Source organism: Oncorhynchus keta, chromosome 31 (assembly GCF_023373465.1).
Source record: "Oncorhynchus keta strain PuntledgeMale-10-30-2019 chromosome 31, Oket_V2, whole genome shotgun sequence".
Classification (NCBI taxonomy): Eukaryota; Metazoa; Chordata; class Actinopteri; order Salmoniformes; family Salmonidae; genus Oncorhynchus; species Oncorhynchus keta.
In genome coordinates this window covers 135,179-155,080 of record NC_068451.1, presented here as the reverse complement: position 1 = coordinate 155,080, position 19,902 = coordinate 135,179, and the positions used below count along the sequence as shown (strand labels likewise).

At 43.4% G+C, this 19,902-nt stretch overlaps 1 protein-coding gene across 16 annotated transcripts; it reads right to left on the bottom strand.

The window, feature by feature from the left end:
* Nucleotides 1-7,298: 7,298 nt before the first annotated feature.
* Nucleotides 7,299-18,487, bottom strand: LOC118364162 (glucocorticoid modulatory element-binding protein 1-like). 16 transcript variants are annotated; one of them, XM_035745403.1, is made up of 10 exons: nucleotides 18,065-18,487; nucleotides 17,839-17,935; nucleotides 17,323-17,462; nucleotides 17,109-17,185; nucleotides 16,636-17,022; nucleotides 12,980-13,570; nucleotides 12,782-12,889; nucleotides 10,292-10,432; nucleotides 9,316-9,435; nucleotides 7,299-8,402 (listed from the first exon to the last, which is right to left on the bottom strand). In XM_035745403.1, exons 7-10 carry the CDS (start codon nucleotides 12,801-12,803, stop codon nucleotides 7,870-7,872), a joined length of 816 nt encoding a protein of 271 aa, XP_035601296.1. In that variant the 5' UTR covers nucleotides 12,804-12,889; nucleotides 12,980-13,570; nucleotides 16,636-17,022; nucleotides 17,109-17,185; nucleotides 17,323-17,462; nucleotides 17,839-17,935; nucleotides 18,065-18,487; the 3' UTR covers nucleotides 7,299-7,869. The 16 variants fall into 16 exon arrangements, 12 of the variants coding, with proteins under 12 accessions (XP_035601296.1, XP_035601300.1, XP_035601294.1 ...); XM_035745407.1 differs by having other exon boundaries at nucleotides 12,696-12,889; nucleotides 17,323-17,935; XM_035745401.1 differs by having other exon boundaries at nucleotides 16,636-16,923; nucleotides 17,323-17,935.
* Between the last annotated feature and the right edge of the window lie 1,415 nt (nucleotides 18,488-19,902).

Genomic DNA, 19,902 nt, shown 5'->3' with positions numbered 1-19,902 from the left:
ATCTAAATGCCATGGCTTCCTACTTCGGTGCTCCCTCTACTTTGCACACCAGATGGGGAACCCCTCCACCCGAGAGGTCCAAGGTTGCCACGGTTATTTCTCTGCTGACTGGGCAGGCGTTGGAACGGGCCACGGCCGTCTGGGAGAGGAGGAGCTAGATTCATATGAGGGGTTCATGGCTCTGTTGAAATGTATCTTTGATCATCCACCGGAGGGCAGAGAGGGGATGAGAGCCTACTCCACCAGACGGCTGCCGAGGACACGCTCATCTTCCGGACAGTAGCCGCATCCAGCGGATGGAATGAGCCGGCGCTTCTTGCGCTATTCAGCAGACGTCTGAGCGAGTTTGTCAAGATGGAACTGGCCTTCCTTGTCCATAACCCCACCATCTCATGGTCGAGGATGAGAATTACAGACTGGTCATCCAAATGCCGGAGGACCTGCTTCCCCATCCCCTGTGGTTCCACGTTGGTTGAGAGTCCTGTGGTTGCCCTTCAGCCTAACATCCCGGAGGTATTTTCCAAGACCCATGCCATCCTTCTTCCTCCTCATCGCCCCTGGGACTGTGCCATCGACCTGCTTGCAGGTTCTGTGCCCCCGTGCAGACACATCTACCCTCTGTCAGTGGCTGAAACCCAAGCCATGGAGGAGTATATCCAAGAGGCACTCCAACAAGGTTTCATTCGCACATTCACTTCTCCTGCGTTGGCTGGTTTCTTCTTTGTGGCCAAGAAGATTGGAGGGTTACGTCCATGTATTGATTACAGAGGACTCAATGAAATCACCACTAAGCACCGTTACCCTCTCCCGTTGGTGCCGGCAGCCATCGAACAGCTCCGCGGGCCTGGTTCTTTACCAAACTGGACCTGCGGAGTGCATACAATCTCATCCGCATCTGTGAGGGGGATGAATGGAAGATGGCTTTTAGCACGATGTCTGGTCACTACGAGTACTTTGTGATGCCATTTTGGCTTAGCCAATTCTCGGTCAGTGTTCCAGGCATTTGTCAACGAGGTGTTCAGGGACATGCTCGGATGCCAGGTGGTCATGTACAGCGATGACATCCTGGTCTACTCGGCTACCCTGGAAGATCACATCGCTCACGTTTGAGCAGTCCTGGAACACCCCCTGGGTAACCACCAGTTCATCAAGGCTGTGAGGTACCAGTTTCATCAGAAGTCGATCTCCTTCATAGGCTACCAAATCAGCCTGCAGGGAGTGAGGATGGATGACAAGAAAGTAGATGCGGTCTGGTCATAGCCAGCCCCAACCACCATAAATGGGTTACAATGGTTTTTGGGGTTAGCCAACTTCTACCGCCGTTTCATTAGGAACTTCAGCTCTGTCTCCGCTCCTATCTCTCCTCAAGGTTGGCCCCCGTAGGAGGCCTTCCGTCTACTCAATGGACGTTTCACCTCCACCCTATTGCTCAAACACCCTGATCCCATGATATCCTTTGTGGTGGAGGTGGATACTTCAGAGGTGAGCATGGGGACAGTTCTGTCTCAACAACAAGGTAATCTACATAAATTGTATCCGCTACTCTAAGAAACTGTCACCTGCAGAGAGGAATTACAACATTGGTGATCGAGAGCTCCTGGCAGTGAAGTTGGCATTAGAGGAGTTGTGACACTGGCTGGAGGGCGTCAGCCATCCTCACTGACCATCGGAACCTGGGGTACATACGGACAGCGAGGAGGCTGAATCTGTGCCAAGCAAGGTGGGCCCTTTTCTTCACAAGATTTGACTTCAAGCTGGCCTATCGCCCAGGTTAAAAAACCACCAAGGCCGCTGCCCTGTCCTGTCTCTACGATTCTGAAGATGGTCCTGTCCAGACTGCACCTATAACCCCATACTCTCGAGTCATTACCCCTGTTGTCTGGGATGTAGATGTGGACATCCGCCAGGTTCTGGAGAGGGAGCCCGAACCCACTAACTGTCCTCCTGAGCGCATCTACGTTCCCACAGGGACAAGGGATTGGCTGCTGACCTAGGCACACACAGCTGTCGTCACTGGACATCCAGGTATTTCTCACACTACCCAATCCATCTTTGAGAAGTACTGGTGGCCCACCTTGGCGCAGGATGCCACTCGCTATGTCAACTCCTGTGCCCAAACCAAATCCCTCCCATAATGCTCCAGCAAGGAAACTCCTTCCCGTGCCTCAGCGTCCCTGGTCTCATCTATCCATTGACTTTGTTACTGATCTCCCCTCTGACAGTTTCACCACCATTTTGGTGGTTGTGGATAGAGTTTACATATCCTGTCGTTTTTATCCCTCTCTCTGGTCTCCCTACTGCTCTCCAGATCACTGAGTTCACAGATCACTCCAGCAGGTCTCCCGTCCTTATGGCCTTCTGGAGGACATAGTCTCCGACCGTGGCCCCCAATTCACATCACAGGTATGGAGAGTCTTTATGGAGACGCTCGGGGTCATGATCAGCCTCACTTCCGGCTATAGGCCTAAGTCAAACAGGCAGGTGGAGAGCATGAACCAGGAGCTGGGGAGGTTCCTGAGGAGTCATTCTGAAACTAACTGCACCTCTTTGTTAAGTGTTGCAGTCATTTCAGTTGGTGTAGTAGCAGACGTATTGAGTCATCCCCATACATAGACACATGACTTTACTAAAAGCCAGAGGCATGTCATTATTAAAAATTGAAAAAAGTAAGGGGCCTATTCAGCTGACCTGGGGAATTCCTGATTCTACCTGGATTATGTTGGAGAGACTGCCATTAAAGAACACCCTCTGTGTTTTGTTAGACAGGTAAATATGTATCCACAATCTAGCAGAGGTTGTAAAGCCATAACACATACAGTGGGGCAAAAAAAGTATTTAGTCAGCCACCAATTGTGCAAGTTCTCCCACTTAAAAAGATGAGGCCTATAATTTTCATCATAGGTACACTTCAACTATGACAGAGGAAATGGAAGACCACTGATAATCTCTCTCGATCTGGGGCTCCACGCAAGATCTCAACCCGTGGGGTCAAAATGATCACAAGAACGGTGAGCAAAAATCCCAGAACCACACGGGGGGACCTAGTGAATGACCTGCAGAGAGCTGGGACCAAAGTAACAAAGCCTACCATCAGTAACACACTACGCCGCCAGGGACTCGAATCCTGCAGTGCCAGACGTGTCCCCCTGCTTAAGCCAGTACATATCCAGGCCCGTCTGAAGTTTGCTAGAGAGCATTTGGATGATCCAGAAGAAGATTGGGAGAATGTCATATGGTCAGATGAAACCAAAATATAACTTTTTGGTAAAAACTGAACTCGTCGTGTTTGGAGGACAAAGAATGCTGAGTTGCATCCAAAGAACACCATCACGGCAATGCAAGGGCATTGAAGATGAAATGTGGCTGGGTTTTTCAGCAGGACAATGATCCCAAACACACCGCCCGGGGCAACGAAGGAGTGGCTTCGTTAGAAGCATTTCAAGGTCCTGGAGTTGCCTAGCCAGTCTCCAGATCTCAACCCCATAGAAAATCTTTGGAGGGAGTTGAAAGTCCATGTTGCCCAGCAACAGCCCCAAAACATCACTGCTATAGAGGAGATCTGCATGGAGGAATGGGCCAAAATACCAGCAACAGTGTGTGAAAACCTTGTGAAGACTAACAGAAAATGTTTGACCTCTGTCATTGCCAACAAAGGGTATATAACAAAGTATTGAGATAAACTTTTGTTATTGACCAAATACTTATTTTCCACTATCATTTGCAAATAAATTCATTAAAAATCCTACACTGTGATTTTCTGGATTTTTTTTCTCATTTTGTCTGTCATAGTTGAAGTGTACCTATGATGAAAATTACAGGCCTCTCTCATCTTTATAAGTGGGAGAACTTGCACAATTGGTGGCTGACTGAATACTTTTTTGCCTCACTGTACATTACTGTTAAGTTCAGAGTCACTTAGAAATGTCCTTGTTTTTGAAAGAAAAGCACATTTTTGTTAATGTTGGAAATGACTATTGTAGCTGGAAACGTCTGGGTTTTTAATGGAATATCTACATAGGCGTACAGAGACCCATTATCAGCAACCATCACTCCTGTGTTCCAATGGCATGTTGTGTTAGCTAATCCAAGTTGATCATTTTGTGAATAACATCTGGTGCATGAAATGTAATATTAAGGAAGTCTCAAGGTTTTGCTCGCCAGCGGTAGAGTATTTCATGATGAGCTATATTCCACTTGGTTGAGAGCTTCAAGTTCCTTGGCGTCCACATCACCAACAAACTGACATGGTCCAAGCACACCAAGACAGTTGTGGAGAGGGAACAACAAAACCTATTCCCTTTCAGGAGACTCAGATCCTCAAAAGGTTTTACAGCTGCACCATCGAGATTATCCTGACGGGTTGCATCACTGCCTGGTATGGCAGCAGCTCGGCCTCCGACCGCAAGGCACTACAGCCAAGCTTCCTGCCACCCATTTCCTCTATACCAGGCAGTGTCAGAGGAAGATTTTAGCCACACTAGGAATAGACTGTTTTCTTTGCCACCGCATGGCAAGCGGTACCAGAGCGCCAAGTTTAGGTCCAAGAGGCTCCTAAACAGCTTCTACCCCCAAGACATAAGACTCCTGAACATCTAATCAAATGGCTACCCAGATTATTTGCATTGCCCACCCCCTGGAACACTGCTGCTACTCTGTTATTATCTATGCATAGTCACTTTAATAACTCTACCTATATGTACATATTACCTCAATTACCTCGATACTGGTGCCCCCGCATATTGTCTCTGTATCGGTATGTGACAAATGAGATTTGATTTGAACATAGTTTGGACGTCATTAAACACTGTGGCCCCAGAACGCCCAATTGGATCAAACAACCATTTGCAGGCTGTTTCATCATTCATTTTGTTGTCCCGCCTGAACATTAGATGCTGGATTGGATTAAACAGGGTAAACAGACGCACACCCCTGCTGACAGCGACATCACTGGGCCAGCTTCCATCCCAGTCTCTAATGTAGTTAGCCGGGGATGGCAGATGAGCGATGGATAATTCTGCAAATGATTCAATTTGACCAAAGGAGCAAAGTGAATGTCAAACTAACATCTGGAATCACACCTGGGTGATGCATGGCAGCCATTTTGCTACCTTAATAGTCCACCACACCACAAATTTGGTTACTTTGAAACAGGAGGGTAATTTGCCACACAGAGGTGGTGGATGGGATAATATGCTCCACGAATCCAATACAAGGATAGGTGAACAGATGGACACTCACAGTGTGGATGTGTTAAGTGGTCAACTAGACCAGCATCTGCCACTAGCAACCCTCTGTAAACAAACACATCTGGAGAACCAAACAGATTAGCTTTAGCCTCTAATCAAGAAAGGTTATGATTCCAATCCCCAAGGAAACAAAAGTAATACTCTACTTCTATGACCCAACATAGACTCAAAAGTCCCCCACCTTCCCAATCCCTAGACAGTGTTTTAAATGGTCAGTCTGAGAATTCCTCAATTTAATAAAGAGCCATATTCAGATCAGAGAGATCCGAAAGCAGCAGCAGGCTGCTTAAGCTGAGCCCTGATGAATAGAGTAGTGATTGGGGGTTTGTATTCAAATCTACAGCACCTCTGATGGAAACAAGGGGGAATCAGGAAATCCAGACAGCTCCGGCCTCTGTGTAATATACAGTATGCTACAGGTTCCATTGGGAAACACTGAATTAGGTTACATCAATGTCACAGGGCTAAGACATCTCAAAAACATCATGACATTAGACCTGTGTAGGTAGTGTAGTGCTGCTCACATAATCCATACATCCACACACTTTATTCCATTTTTTGTTTACAGTCGGGAAAGGCTTACCGACTAGTGGCCGCTGTTTTTTGACAGATCACCATAGTCTGAATGGACATTGTCTGGGACACTCATTGAGAGAAGTCCAGCTGCAGACCTCATCTCTCAGGCCCCTCGCTATACTGCTACCTACTAGAGAGCTCATCTCTCAGGCCCCTCTCCCTGAACTATCTACACGTCAGACAGGAGTCAAGAGCCAATAGGAAGAGAAGCCTCCAGGAGCCAATTGAAAGAGGGGGTTCGTTTTCCTTGGGAGGTTCGTAACTGATGCGCCTGAGAGATGAGAGCGACAGTGTGTGATTGCGGCCCGCAATATGGGGCGTTCCTGCATATGCTGCTGCAGGAACACCCCCTCAAACATCCCATAGGTTCATCTGAAAAAAGGTGTGACACTCATATCTAAGGATCCATAACAAGTGACAAGCTATTCTTAGAGCTATGTGTGTACTAGCTATATCAGGGATGGGCAACTTTTATTTGTATTTTTTGGGAACAGTTGGGGTCTCAATTTACTGTTGCAAATTAGAATACAATACACAAGGTGCAATTTCAAAATTTGGTTGTGATTCATCAGTTTTTCTCTTATGTCAGTCACTGATAGGCAATTAGCCCATGTCAGCTAACATTTTTTAGATTACTAAGTTAGCTGGCTGCTAAACTATCTAAACTTGTTATCATGGTCGAAGTACCGGCCGGGGGGCATTCATTTTGTAGCCCTTTCCTAAAGTCAAATTACCTAGTGGCCTCATGGGTGGAATGTTACTAATATTTTTTCTTAATTAACAAACATTATACATTTTGAAAAAAAGTTTTGTTATATTTCAGTCTTCTGTGATGTATATAAAGTGTAATATTAGGATGCAAACTCAAAATGGAATACATTTAATCTCTATACCTCACATGGTACGGCTGTCTTAATTTCTTTAAGCCCTTAACCATGTGTCTGCGGTGTAGACTTGTTTCAAAGTATATTTATTTAAGTCTTCCAAGAAACACTGTGTGACCCTGAGTTAGCACAATGCAGTAAAAGGTCAAATACAATTATATCATATTAAAAACTGCAATCATTTCTCTCCGCCCTATGGAAAAATGTGTAGATTTGCAGGAAATTATATCTACCCTGTCAAGAGGGGGGACACAAATGATTTGCCCTATAAGCTTCAATGTGAGGTCCTAAACCTAGCATGAAAGTGCATCCTTGTAGCTGTGTGGGCTAATATAGTCTAAATGTTTGCCTTGGGGTGAAAGTTGAGCAAATGTAAGTGTTTTCTTTGCATTATCGCTGGGATATGAGGTGAAACAGAGCCTGGCCTAAGTTAAAAGTGTTTTTAAAAAGTACAAAGTGCTAGTCAGGTATTAATTAAGCCAGTGTTAAATATGCTTTATATTATTAAAACACAAAACAATGGATTGTGTGATTGTGCTGATTTGTGTTTGGGAAATAAAGATAGACAGTGTTTAAAAAAATAGTGGTAATATTTAATTCAGTACAGAAATAGGCAGCTTAACTTACCTTACCCACTTAACTGTAATATTTAATGATTCTGATTATTTCCAGGGATGCACAACATCCTGAAATATATGTAGATATTGTAGTCTTTCTAACAAAGATATTTCCCAAAACAGGGTAATACTGAATGTAAAAAAATGGCTCAACTTAGCATACTCTCCCCAATCATTAAGTATTTCAATGTCCTTGATGATGAAGACCATGGGTAATTAAAGTACTATGGGCACTGCAGTAATAAACACCATGTGAAAATGTACTGTACGTAAAAATTAAAATAAATCTGAAATGTCTGTGTGGAGTTACATGACATGACGAAGTTCACCTTCTTGTTCTCTTCCACAAGGACACACGCTCGCTCACTCTATTTTCTTTTAACTGTTTTCATTACGGTTCTCTCTTCTCTCACTTGGTTTTATGTTATTTTAATGCCCTCTTCTTGCCATTATGCAACCGTTCCTTCTGTACCTTCATTCTCCTGTTCCTCCCCTCCTCCTCCCCCTCTTTCTCCATCATTGATTGAGACCCCCACTGTTCCCAGCCTAGTGTGTCTGAATCTCTGGAGTGTCCAGTAGTACCCCCTGCTGCACAAGTACTATCCTCTCCTTCCCTAGCCTCTGGCTCTCCATGTCCCCAGACTCCTGCTCCCTCTCCTGGGTTAGATGAAGCACCTGTAGAGGGGTCCCCAGCCCTGACTCTGTGGTAGTGTTGAGCACAGTCACCCTGGAGGATGCATGGAGAGCCACAGACCCGGCCCTGCCTCTCTTTCCTGCAGAGGTGTTGCCAGTGGTGTAGTGGTTGAAGAGCCGGTGGGGAGTTCGGACTGCCTGTGTGGCCACAGGCAGGCCAGCCACAGTGAGAGGCGGACACACTGAGGATGTGGTGATGCGGGATAAGACAATGGACGATTGTGTGGTCTGGTTCTGAGGTTGGGTGGTGGAAGAGCTAGAGCAATACAGCCGCAGGCACTTTGAGGGGGTGGCCTTGGAGAAGCTGCCCACGTAGAGGTGACCAGGGCTGGGTGGGCGCTCATCCTGCCTCGGCTTCCACTGGTCCTCCAACTGGTCCTCCAGCACTGAGGAAGTATACATGGTTGTACTGGTATAACATCGGGCAATGAACACTGAAATAAGAAACACGGCTCTGCGGCCCATCCTGTGCCCCCTACCCTCGAGCCTTGAACCTTGCGCGCTTTCAGTGGATACAGCTGGAGAACTGCAAGGCAATCCCATTGTGCGCCACTCGGGAGCCATGACCAATATATATTGTCCTGCTAACAACAGGGTTAAAAATACATCTGTGAGAATATCCAATGGGCTTTTATATAATTGTAAATTAATAATAATCACTTTGTTTAAAAATTATAAATATTTTGGAGATTATTTCGTTTTCAAATAACGTAAAATGATCGAGGAAAAAGGCCATTCTTGAACATGGGGTTAGACATGGTTGCTAATTTGTAAATAATAAAGCCAGTATGTTATTTAGAATGATTTATTATTGTTTTTAAAGGGAGAGAAACCAAAAACCTACAGTTATCTCATGGGTCTCCCAGTCGAGGCAGGCACAGGTATTGAACCAGCATCTGTAGCAACACAGCTTGCACTGCAGTGTCTGAGACCATTGCACCACTCAGGCGCTGTACAACGAGACCGGTCGGGAGTGGCCTACAGCACTACAGTAAGAGCAAATTAATCCTAACAAAATAAAATAATAAAAACCTTAGTGTAACAAGTTTTAGTAAGTAATACTGAAATCGTGCACAATTATCAGTTTCTATTTAGGTTCATGTCTCCCATTCATTGTCAGTTAGAGACACAGTAGGACTCAAAAACATAATCAGTGCTCTAACTCCCCCTTGCACTGGTCTGGAGCAATGAAGTGGTGACGCAGGGTACTGTACTAAACCACAAATTACCTCTAATCGCAAAACTTTTAGTGGAGCAACCACTGTATGTTTGCTCACATCCAAGCTTACATTCTCTCACCATTAAGAGCATTGTGGACCTGCTGCTGGTTGTCAGTCTCACTGGGTCTCAGGTCCAGAACCCTCCTCACTGAGTCCAGCAGTCCAAAACATCTCAGAAAGGGAGTTCGCACAACAGCATCTGACAACAAAACACATTACAGTTACAACAAATAGACAGACAATTCAAATAAATCAGTCCAACAAATTAACCAATCCCCAATTATATTTTTTTTTCTACGAAACCCTTGCCAATCCACCTCCCTCTATATAAACCTGCTAAATACACTGAGTACAGGTGCTCAACAGTTTCCCGTGTGTATCAAGAATGGTCCACAACCCAAAGGACTTCCAGCTACATGGTTGGAACACTTGACACCTTGTAGAGTGCATGCCCGACAAATTGAGGCTGTTCTGAGGGCAAGGGGGGTGCAACTCAATATTAGGAAGGTGTTCCTAATGATTTGTACACTCAGTGTACATGTTACCCACAGAACATTACATTTTTTTAACTCTCTGATATTTCATACATGTAAGTATTTGTGGGAAGCTGTCACCCAGAGTGTAAGCCCACCGGCCTCTTGCAGAATGGCCTTATCACTGAGGACCTCCACTCCTCTCAACATGGCTACCAGTTCTGTGCGGAAACTGGATAACATCTCCCCCATCAAGCCTACATCTGCTATGCCTCTCCAAAAGCTTAGACTGCCATCTAAAGGCAAGAGGCGTGGCATGATTAGGAAAGAGGAATGGTGTGGGGGGGAATGTGTGTGTGTATGTCAAATGTGACCAGGATGCCTTTTTAGTCATCAGTGACTTTCATTAGTACTGTAAGTCCCTAAGAGTGTGTGTTTGCGTGCGCGCATGAGTGAGTGCGTGAGTGTGGGTGTTTATACAGTATGTGTGTGTGAACGTGTGTGCGTATGCGTGTGCCTATTTGCACGTGTTTACATTAAGATAACTATCAATTTAAAAATCCATGTTGTTGCTATGCTGACCAGGGATAATATTGGCACTTTCCCTCTTGACATGTCCATTGGCTGTGCTGATGATGGGAGGAGCTGGCCCAGGGCTCCACTCCACTGTAGTGTAAGCCTTCTCTTGCCTCTCATCTGACATTGCAGCATGGCCTCCATCTACTATACACAGAGAGCCACCAACACATACCAAATCACTCCACCCACATCTCATGTCATCACTCATATCAGTAGCTCAAATTCTGATACACTTCTGTTGTAGACATTTGGTTGTAAGCAGTGGTAACAACTGTATGACTCTGCAAGTGCCTTCATTAACACAGGGTTTTGTATCCACGTTCTACGCGCTGCTGAGGGGACCATTGAGGCCCCTAAATCTAATTGTTTCTTATTTCTAGATTCCAATCACTGCTCTGTGCAGTGATAAGACAGGTGCCACTCCAAAGACTGCTGAGGGCAATTATTCATTGATGTTTTGATGTAGTCCATTTCGAAATATGAGTGGTGCAGTTTATGAAGGTGAAGTGTAGTTTGTGCAGGGATAACAGCAGTTTAATAAATGGCAGCAGCCACGGGATATGATATACCGGTACAGTTGAAGTCGGAAGTTACGTTACTGATTACAATTTTGGACAGTTAACTAGTAACTGTAACAGTTTACATTTAGAAAATAACCTACACAGCGCTGGTTAGTACACTGTAGTTCTCTCATCACCAAAAATAACCAATGAGAGACTACACTGTCTGCTACTTATGTACAGTTGAAGTCGGAAGTTTACATACACTTATGTTGGAGTCATTAAAACTTGTTTTTCAACCACTCCACAAATTTCTTGTTAACAAACTATAGTGTTGGCAAGTCAGTTAGGACATCTACTTTGTGCATGACACATGGCATTTTTCCAACATTTCTTTACAGACAGATTATTTCACTGTATCAATTCCAGTGGGTCAGAAGTTTACATACACCAAGTTGACTGTGCCTTTAAACAGCTTGGAAAATTCCTAAGGCTAATTGACATCATTTGAGTCAACTGGAGGGGTACCTGTGGATGTATTTCAAGGCCTACCTTCAAACTCAGTGCCTCTTCGCTTGACACCATTGGAAAAATCAGCTAAGACCTCCACAAGCCTGGTTCATCCTTGGGAGCAATTTCCAAACGCCTGAAGGTACCACGTTCATCTGTACAAACAATAATACGCAAGTATAAACACCATGGGACCACGCAGCCGTCATACCGCTCAGAAAGGAGACTCGTTCTGTCGACTAGAGATGAACGTACTTTGGTGCAAAAAGTGCAAATAAATCCCAGAACAACAGCAAAGGACCTTGTGAAGATGCTGGAGGAAACAGGTACAAAAGTATCTATATCCACAGTAAAACAAGTCCTATATCTACATAACCTAAAAGGCCGCTCAGCAAGGAAGAAGCCACTGCTCCAAAACCGCCATAAAAAAAAGCCAGACTACAGTTTGCAACTGCACATGGGGGACATGTCCTCTGGTCTGATGAAACAATATATAACTGTTTGGCCAAAATGACCATCGTTATGTTTGGAGGAAAAAGGGGGAGGCTTGCAAGCCGAAGAACACAATCCCAACCGCGAACCACAGGAGTGGCGGCATCATGTTGTGGGGGCAGGACGGACTGGTGCACTTCACAAAATCGATGGATCATGAGGAATACAATTTTTGTGGATATATTGAAGCAACATCTAAATGTATGTAAACTTCCGACTTCAACTGCATATAATTATGGTGTAGTTTGATTAATTTAATTTGTTGTCTTTTATAAGAAAAAAGCTGCACACATGAAAAAGTATTCCTTACCCAAATGGTATTTTTGCACTCTGTTTCTTTTTTACTTTTCCAGAGGCATAAAAGTTGGTTTAATTTATAGGAAAGTCTACTGATGTAAGATTTTGTCCTCATGTTTCTTGGCTATTTACATTGTTTCGTTCACAAGTTAGGTTGTTTTTCTATGTTTAAATTTCAACTGTTAGGGAAGAGAAGACAACGTCTCAACTAGTCAGACTCAATCTCACAGGCACAAATATGACTGGAGTCATGCTACCATGTAACCTCCCGCCCTTAAAGGGTCAGGTGAAGATTTGTCTCATCTATGATATTTGGTTAAAAGACTCGGGTCACAAACGTTTAATTAAACAATATACCACATTACTTCTTACTAGTAATACATGTATTGTTTTAGAAACAATACAAAGCATGCTCATCTGTTTTTTTGTGTTTTGATGGTGTAATTTTAGCAACAACAAAAATATTTTGGCTGGTAAATCTGAGTGGCTGGTATATATTTTTAATCTACCTGCCACAGTGGCTGGTGGACCAAAAATACAATTGTATGCCCTACTCCCCTTCCTTGCCAAGACTGGAATGGACTGCTGCCTCCCAATTCCAAACCCACCTGCTAATCGAGCCCTTCCAGTCTGGTTTCCGCCTCCTCCGCAGGGCTGAAACTGCACTCCGCAAAGTTGTCAATGACCTCCTCACCTCTGCTGATGCCGGTGCCCATCCTGATTCTTCTCCATCTAAGTTCCCGCTTTTGACACAGTGAGCCATCAGGTCCTCCTCACCAGGCTACAATCATACCTCACACCTCTGCAATAAAAACATGGATGCAACAAACCTTAAAATGGAACTCCTCATGATAGCCACCAAATCTACCCTCACCAAAGCTGGCAACCTCACCATTGACGACACCACTCTCTCCCTCCTCTCACGCATGTAACCTTGGCGTCAGCCTGGACTCTACCCTCTTCCACCTCTGCAACATTGCCAAAGTCAAGACCTCCCTCTCCCGTGGGGGATTAAGTGCCTTGCCCAAGGGCAGAACGACAGGCAGTGGTCCATAGGATTGGAACTGGCTCGCCTCTATCCGCTAGGCTACCTGCCGCACCAACCTTCAAGCTCACTCCGTTCCACCACAGCAGGCCACCTTGACATCCCCAGGTCCAAGCTCCAGAGCTTTGGTGACAGGGCCTTTTCCAGGGTTGCTCCTAGGCTCTGGAACTCCCTCCCTCCAGCCATCCGTGAATCTGAGTGCATCAGTCTTTCAGTCCCACCTCATCTCTCTCTCTCTCTTTCAACAAGCAAACAGCTTTTCTCCATGGGCTGCTCATTCTTCCCCTTCGCTTAGTCAGTCTCACAATTGCAGTATAAACATTCCTTTCTTTGGTCTGTGGAGCCTGCTCTAAAAGAGACCCTTTAATATGTGCTGGATAAAGGGCACTCATGCCAGGGAAGCACAGCCTCCCCCTCCTTCCCACAGATGAGGGGGCCCTATAATGAGAAGGCCAGTGATAAACAAGACAGAGGGTCAGTCGCTAAGACAATTATAGGCATCTCAAATTAAAATAGCTCCTTCTCGAAGGTTGGGTACGGGATAGGGTCTGAGGCCTCCCCTATCAGCCCTCATCCCAGCCACAGAGCTCTTGTAGGGGCTCAACAATGCCCATGATATGATCCCTACTGAGTATGAGGGAGGCTCTTTCAAGACATGGCTGGAGAGAGTACAGGGCAACACTTGAATTTGAATGTATTTTTGCCCTTGTGAGCTCTGTCATAACAACATACCCCAGTACTGTAAAAAACATTTAACCTTTATTTAACTAGGCAAGACAGTTAAGAACAAATTTTATTTACAATGAAGGCCTACACCGGCCAAACCCAGACAACGCTGGGCCAATTGTGCGTCGCCCCATGGGACTCCGAATCACGGCCGATTGTGATACAGCCTGGATTCGAAGCAGGGTATCTGTAGTGACGCCTCTAGCACTGAGATTCCTTAGACCACTGCGCCACTCGGGAGCCCAAGCCCCTGTGTGTACAGTACTGGGGTATGTTGTCATCTCAATCCTTAACCCCCGTTACCCTTTCTGAAATTAAGGATGTCACATTTAAACTGTACTTGAGCTATATGTTTCTGGTGCTTCATAGAACTATAAATAATATGTGAGCACTATGACACATTCATGTTTGTTGTGTTTCTGATTGCCTAAACTATGCTGAGCCAGATGTGAAGGCTGGGGGGCAGAAGCTTGGCTCCACCTTCCGGCCCACAGTGGTGTAGGGCTACACCGTCCCCTTCACTGTCAAGTCACTATGATACCCCTGCAAAGCTCCTAGAGCACACTGAGGCCCTGCCCCTGGAGCACTACATCTCTCCATGCCAATGGCCCACACCTGGCCAGTGTGGTCTACACATATGAGGAGCCTTTCTGAATACAGCAAGCTCAACCAGTATTGCTGAAGTGTTACATACTGCACGCTATAAATGTAATGGTAATTTCCCATTGAGCTGAAACGTGCAGCATTTACTGTGAATGCAGTCTCCACTAACACAGAAACATTATCTTTAAATGTAAATCTCACTGTAATGCTGAATTTCACCAATATGGATTGAATAGAGCCCAACCTGGTACACACAGCCATACTCTTTAAATTGGCTGTGTGTACCAGAATGCACTTGGTGGCACCATTGGCTGCCTTGCACTCCCAACCCTTGGGTCACCTTAATGGGCAAAGCAGGGACCATTCATGACCAGTACCGTCCAACATTGATGACCTGTTATTTACAAGAAAATGTGTCTCTCTTAGCATTGAATGGCTATAGGCTATATACAGATTCCACTATCTAATATATTTTGTAAATAAAACAGCACAAAAAGTAAAATATAAATGTCATAGTTTAACATATTTGAAAGCTGAAATGCTCATTGAAGTGTCATATGAACTTGTTATACAGTTTAAATCTTTGTTTACAAGAGCTGTACAAAAAAATGCATGTATTAGAAACAGCAATGACTGTCTGATTATTATATTATATTGTATCAAGTTGTGACTCATCTGTTTAGATAATGTTTACCATCTTTCCTTTTTACTGTGATATTTTTTTAAAGAATTTATGAGAACTTCATGTTCACAGAGTGAACTGAATGACACTGAAATGTGAATATATTTGTACTGGGGAAAAAATTGTGACGAATAGTTATTTCTATTACATTTAAAAAATTTATTTGGGCCTCAAATGTTTGTGTACAGAGCTAAAAGTGTGTTGTGGTTGAATAAAACTGACACAAAAGTGCTTTGTTGACATCAAGCGGTAAAGAAAATGTGTGAAAACATAAAACCAAACATTTTTATTTAGTATTAAATTATGTTACGCCCAAATTTACCCATACACAATCACACTGACCAGTTGTGGGTTATTGACTAGGCTACACGTGATATCAGTTTTTGGGGATTGCGTTCACATAGACCTTTTGCAAAACATAGCAATGCCCACTTCCACTCACCTTCCTACCCGATACATAGCTTCCTGTCCCGATCGCATCTTGTCAGTAGCGATGGGCATTCCGGCTCTTTTCAGTGAGCCGGCTCGTTCTGCTAAGCTCACCAAAAAAAGCTGGGTCTTTTGGCGCCCAAACGGTTCTTTTTGTATTTTTTCAAGTCAAACAGTTTGCGAGTTTGACTATAATTGGTGTTAGAACAATTCTAATTAAATTATTAAATGAAATTGTACTCTACCTTGTTATAACCAGCAGCACACAGCAATGCTGACCATATTTTGCTTTTATGAGTGATTTGCAATCAGAAATGCAAGCTGCCTCACTTTCATTACTTAAGTATATTAATAGAATCATATTTCTATACATTTTTTAAATTCGATTGGGTTGTCTTTTGTCTGTTTAGCTAGCAAACGTTCGCTACCAGTACCTAGCTAACGTTAGTGCTAAGGACGTTAACATTATTAGTTGGTACGGCATCTTTATTGGAAGTTAGGAATTTAAGAAGATTTCATTGAACCTTCTAGTGGGCTTCGACGTCTAAAAAAAGTGAGCAGTACCTTTGCTATTCCAGTAGAATATTACCATGTCCAAGAGATCCTCATGTCACTGATGGGAAGCATCAACTGCATCTGGGCTGTGGCTTGCCTTCTCACAAAACTACCAGTGAATGCCTCTTGTGAAGGCATGGGCCAAGGGGCAATGAGCTACTACCGCAATGCATCTATCCTTTTTTAGCTGTGACCATCCACATTGTCTAACACCCTGTAGTCCCTTTATTGATAATAAATACCTCTGCTTATACTCCAAACAAAATGTTATAAATAGTTTTTATTTAGTGATGAGAACAGAAACATTTTACGGAATTATTTTAAATTATTAATGAATTGCACAGACAGATGTTGGTTTGTTTCTCTTTCATGAATTGAAAGATAAAGGAGCCTGTCCCTTGTTATTTAGTCTTTCCTGCCTAAGAACTTCTGCATGTACACATAAGTAGTGCCAGTCACCCTTTTCCAATTAGTGAGAACACCACTGGGTCTCTATGTATTCTCTCACCTGAAGAGACTATGTGAAGCTGGTCTTCTTCATTGAGCACAAGTACAGCCTTGAAAGTTGCTCTCCAGTCTGTAGCCACCCAGGGGCAGTAAAGGGAATGGTGGTGTCTCCTTATAGTGAACTATGGTCATGTTGTGATTGGAGGCTGCTGGTAAGACAGGAGGCTCCCCACCTGTACCTTTCCAAAATGGGAGTCAACTAAAAGCTTTTCAGCAGACATCCCCATGCTGCAGATCAATGGCTTGGATAGAGGGTCAAAGTTCTTGTATGCCTCTTCTATCTGGAGAACTGAGAGGTCAGGGAGCATTCCAAAAAGGGAGCTGTAGAGTGTTCTTCCGCAAAGCAGCCTCTGTGGTTAGCCAATCTAAACAATGTACTTGAAACCACCTAAAATTAAATAATTTTATATAGTCTAAGTTTAATAGGATATGACCAGCTACTACCTACTACACTGGTTATTAGGGAATACTCACCTAATCCCTCCTTCTGCCATGCGCTTTTTGGTGGGCTTGGTGATGGTCATTTTGCCTTTGGGCCCAGGTTGCAGACCCTGTAAAAAGACAGTGCCGGGGCACTATTCTAAATCTAATCATGAGACGATTTAAGTTTTCATTAAATCATTTATTAGCATTATGGTGGGATTATAACCATATGATTTTGATATGTGGTATAGCTATTAAAACATACCATAGTCCTTGGCTTACGCCACTGCTGCTCGGCCTCTGTGCAGCAATGCACAGGTGGGACGACTGGTGTTCCAGTCGTCCCAGACTGGAATAGTAATGCAACTGTGTGGTGATGTTGTGCAGACTGGAATAGTATTGCAACTGTGTGGTGATGTTGTGTCATTGTTACTGGCACACAGGGGTTCAGTACAACCCACGTGGGGATATAAAATCACTCAACATGTCACGACTAGCAAACAGAAATGACTGGCGCAACATGCAACAGCCAATAAATTCATTACAGCAATACGGATTTAAACTTTTCTATTAAGGGTATATGTCCTTGTTTAAATGTAATCTAATGTGTCTTAACATAACAGAGCTTACATAAACAGCAAGGAAGAGAAATGAACAATTACTAGACTCAGCAATGCCTCTTAATGCAGATCTCCATTGAAAGGAACTTCTTAGTCTAAGACTAGGCTTCATCTCTGACTGTGTAACCTGCATATAGTGTCACAAACACCTGACTTTTTACCCTAGAGTCAAACTGTGTGGTTTCTCATTTTTCCTCCTGGACCTGTAGCAGCAAACCCTTATGCTGACCTCTCCTGTCACATTGGCCCTGTTCGAAGCTGTTTGGAATCAAAAGAAAGAGCAATCATAATGTTAGCTAACTACTGCAAAAGGCATGTCTTAAACTAAGTTACAGCTTTGAGTAAACGTCATTGTCTGATCAGATAGGCAACTTGGCTATTACTTACCTTCATAGTTGAAAAGGTAACTGGACACAAAGTTTGAATCCTTGTTTTTAACTTGGAGTTCGGTGCTTTGCTACTTGTCTTGGCCAGACGATGTACATCCGTCAATGGCAGCTCTTACAAGCGTCCTGAGTAAAACAGTGCCATGATTGGTAGCGGAGGGAGGCGTTGGCTAATTGCTAGCCACCTTACTAGTTAGAACGTTAATAGCTAGCAAGTGAAGAAACAAAAAAAGACACAGCACACAATAATCGAATTACAAAAATCACTAACTGAACGGATAAACATGATTTTCAACAATAATTATAAAAAAACACTATAGAAATATGATAATATTAATATACTGAGATAATAATAAAACGAGGGACTTCGAAGCTAGTATGGCTACAATCAGGCTGACAGGACGCGATCGAGACAGGAAGCTATGTATCGGGTCGGATGTAATGTAGAGCGGAAGTGGGCGTTGCTACATTGTGCAACATTTCCCTTTTTTTCTTTCTTTTTTTCTATTAATCAATACATAAAGCACATGAGGTAACACAAGCATACATAGATTACAAACAATGGACAATCGAGCTAGGGGGTACAATATTACATTACAATTACACAAGGACCTTAAGGGACATACATATACTTACAATTCTAACAGCTTTTTTGTTAGTAGAGCATTTAACCGTCTTAAAATACAGTTCAATTTCTTTTTGTAGGGTACGAAAATGTGGTTTTCTGTTTGTAAATTTACATTTGTGTATATGACATTTGGCCAAAAGTATAATGAAATTAATTACATAAAAATGTTTCAGCTTATTTCTATTGTATGTAAAGAATCCAAACAGTACATCTCGCCACAATAGTGTAAAATCTTCATAAATGTGTTAAATTATACTTGTGCAACATTTCCCTCATCAGACACTGGAGGGAGTAGTACGTCTATTTGGGTGTACCGGAAATACAGTTAGGAAGAGAAGAAAAAAAAATCGGAATTTCTTGTCACAGACAGGTTTGTGTTGTGTGGACTTAAATGAGCTAGTTTAAAACATGGGGAGATAGTGTTTGTTTTGTCAGGTAAGTATTCAAAACATATATATATGTATCTTTGAGAGATTACTTGTACATTTTCCAGCTAGCTTCACAGCGTAATGATTATGGGAAGAGCTCAGTTATTTACTGCTCGCGTCCTCTCTCCTTCTCAAAAACACATTGGATGAGAAAGCCAGAGGTCCCGCGCTTCGGACCCTCTCCTCCAATAGGTTTTTGAGAAGGAGGCAAAGATAGATGACGTCTGCAATTGAGATCCTCCCCATGTCGTGTTAGCAGGTATCTAGCTGGCTATTAAGGTATTTATTTACTATATGTAGATACGCTTGCTTGGACCATTCCATGAAAAATGTGACCGTTGTGTCTTCAAGCTGAATATTTGCTAAATCTGTAACGTTACCTAGTTAAACCATGTTATTAGCCTGCTAACTAACTGACGTTAACTGAAAATAGCTGTTGTTGTGATGCATTTGTTACTAACGTTAGTTTTTCAACATTATTACGGATTCCTTTAGTTAAGCTCAACGCTTGTCTCACGATATCATACAATCAACATGTGCTTAATAAATATTTATCCAGTTAACATGTCGGCCGGCTAGCTAGTCAACAAACATAGCCAGCTAGCTAACTTAGCTGTCACGTGAGTGTTGATATGCCCATACGCAATAATATAAAACTGACAGACGGTGTAATGTTTACTGGTTTGCCAGCCGCAATGTGTGATATTTGTTTTTTTAACTACCCAGTAAATATCCATATAAATATCATTCCAGGTTTTGTAACCTAGGTTTTAGTTAACTAGT

Excerpts from the sequence above, each read along its gene's own strand:
- LOC118364162 (XM_035745401.1), bottom strand. The coding sequence starts at position 12,803 with ATGGGCACCGGCATCAGCAGAG. Across the intron at positions 10,433-12,781 it reads GGGCACCGGCATCAGCAGAG|TAGATGGAGGCCATGCTGCA; the intron begins GTGAGGAGGTCA and ends CTCTGTGTATAG. Across the intron at positions 8,403-9,315 it reads GGTCCACAATGCTCTTAATG|TGCTGGAGGACCAGTTGGAG; the intron begins GTGAGAGAATGT and ends ATACTTCCTCAG.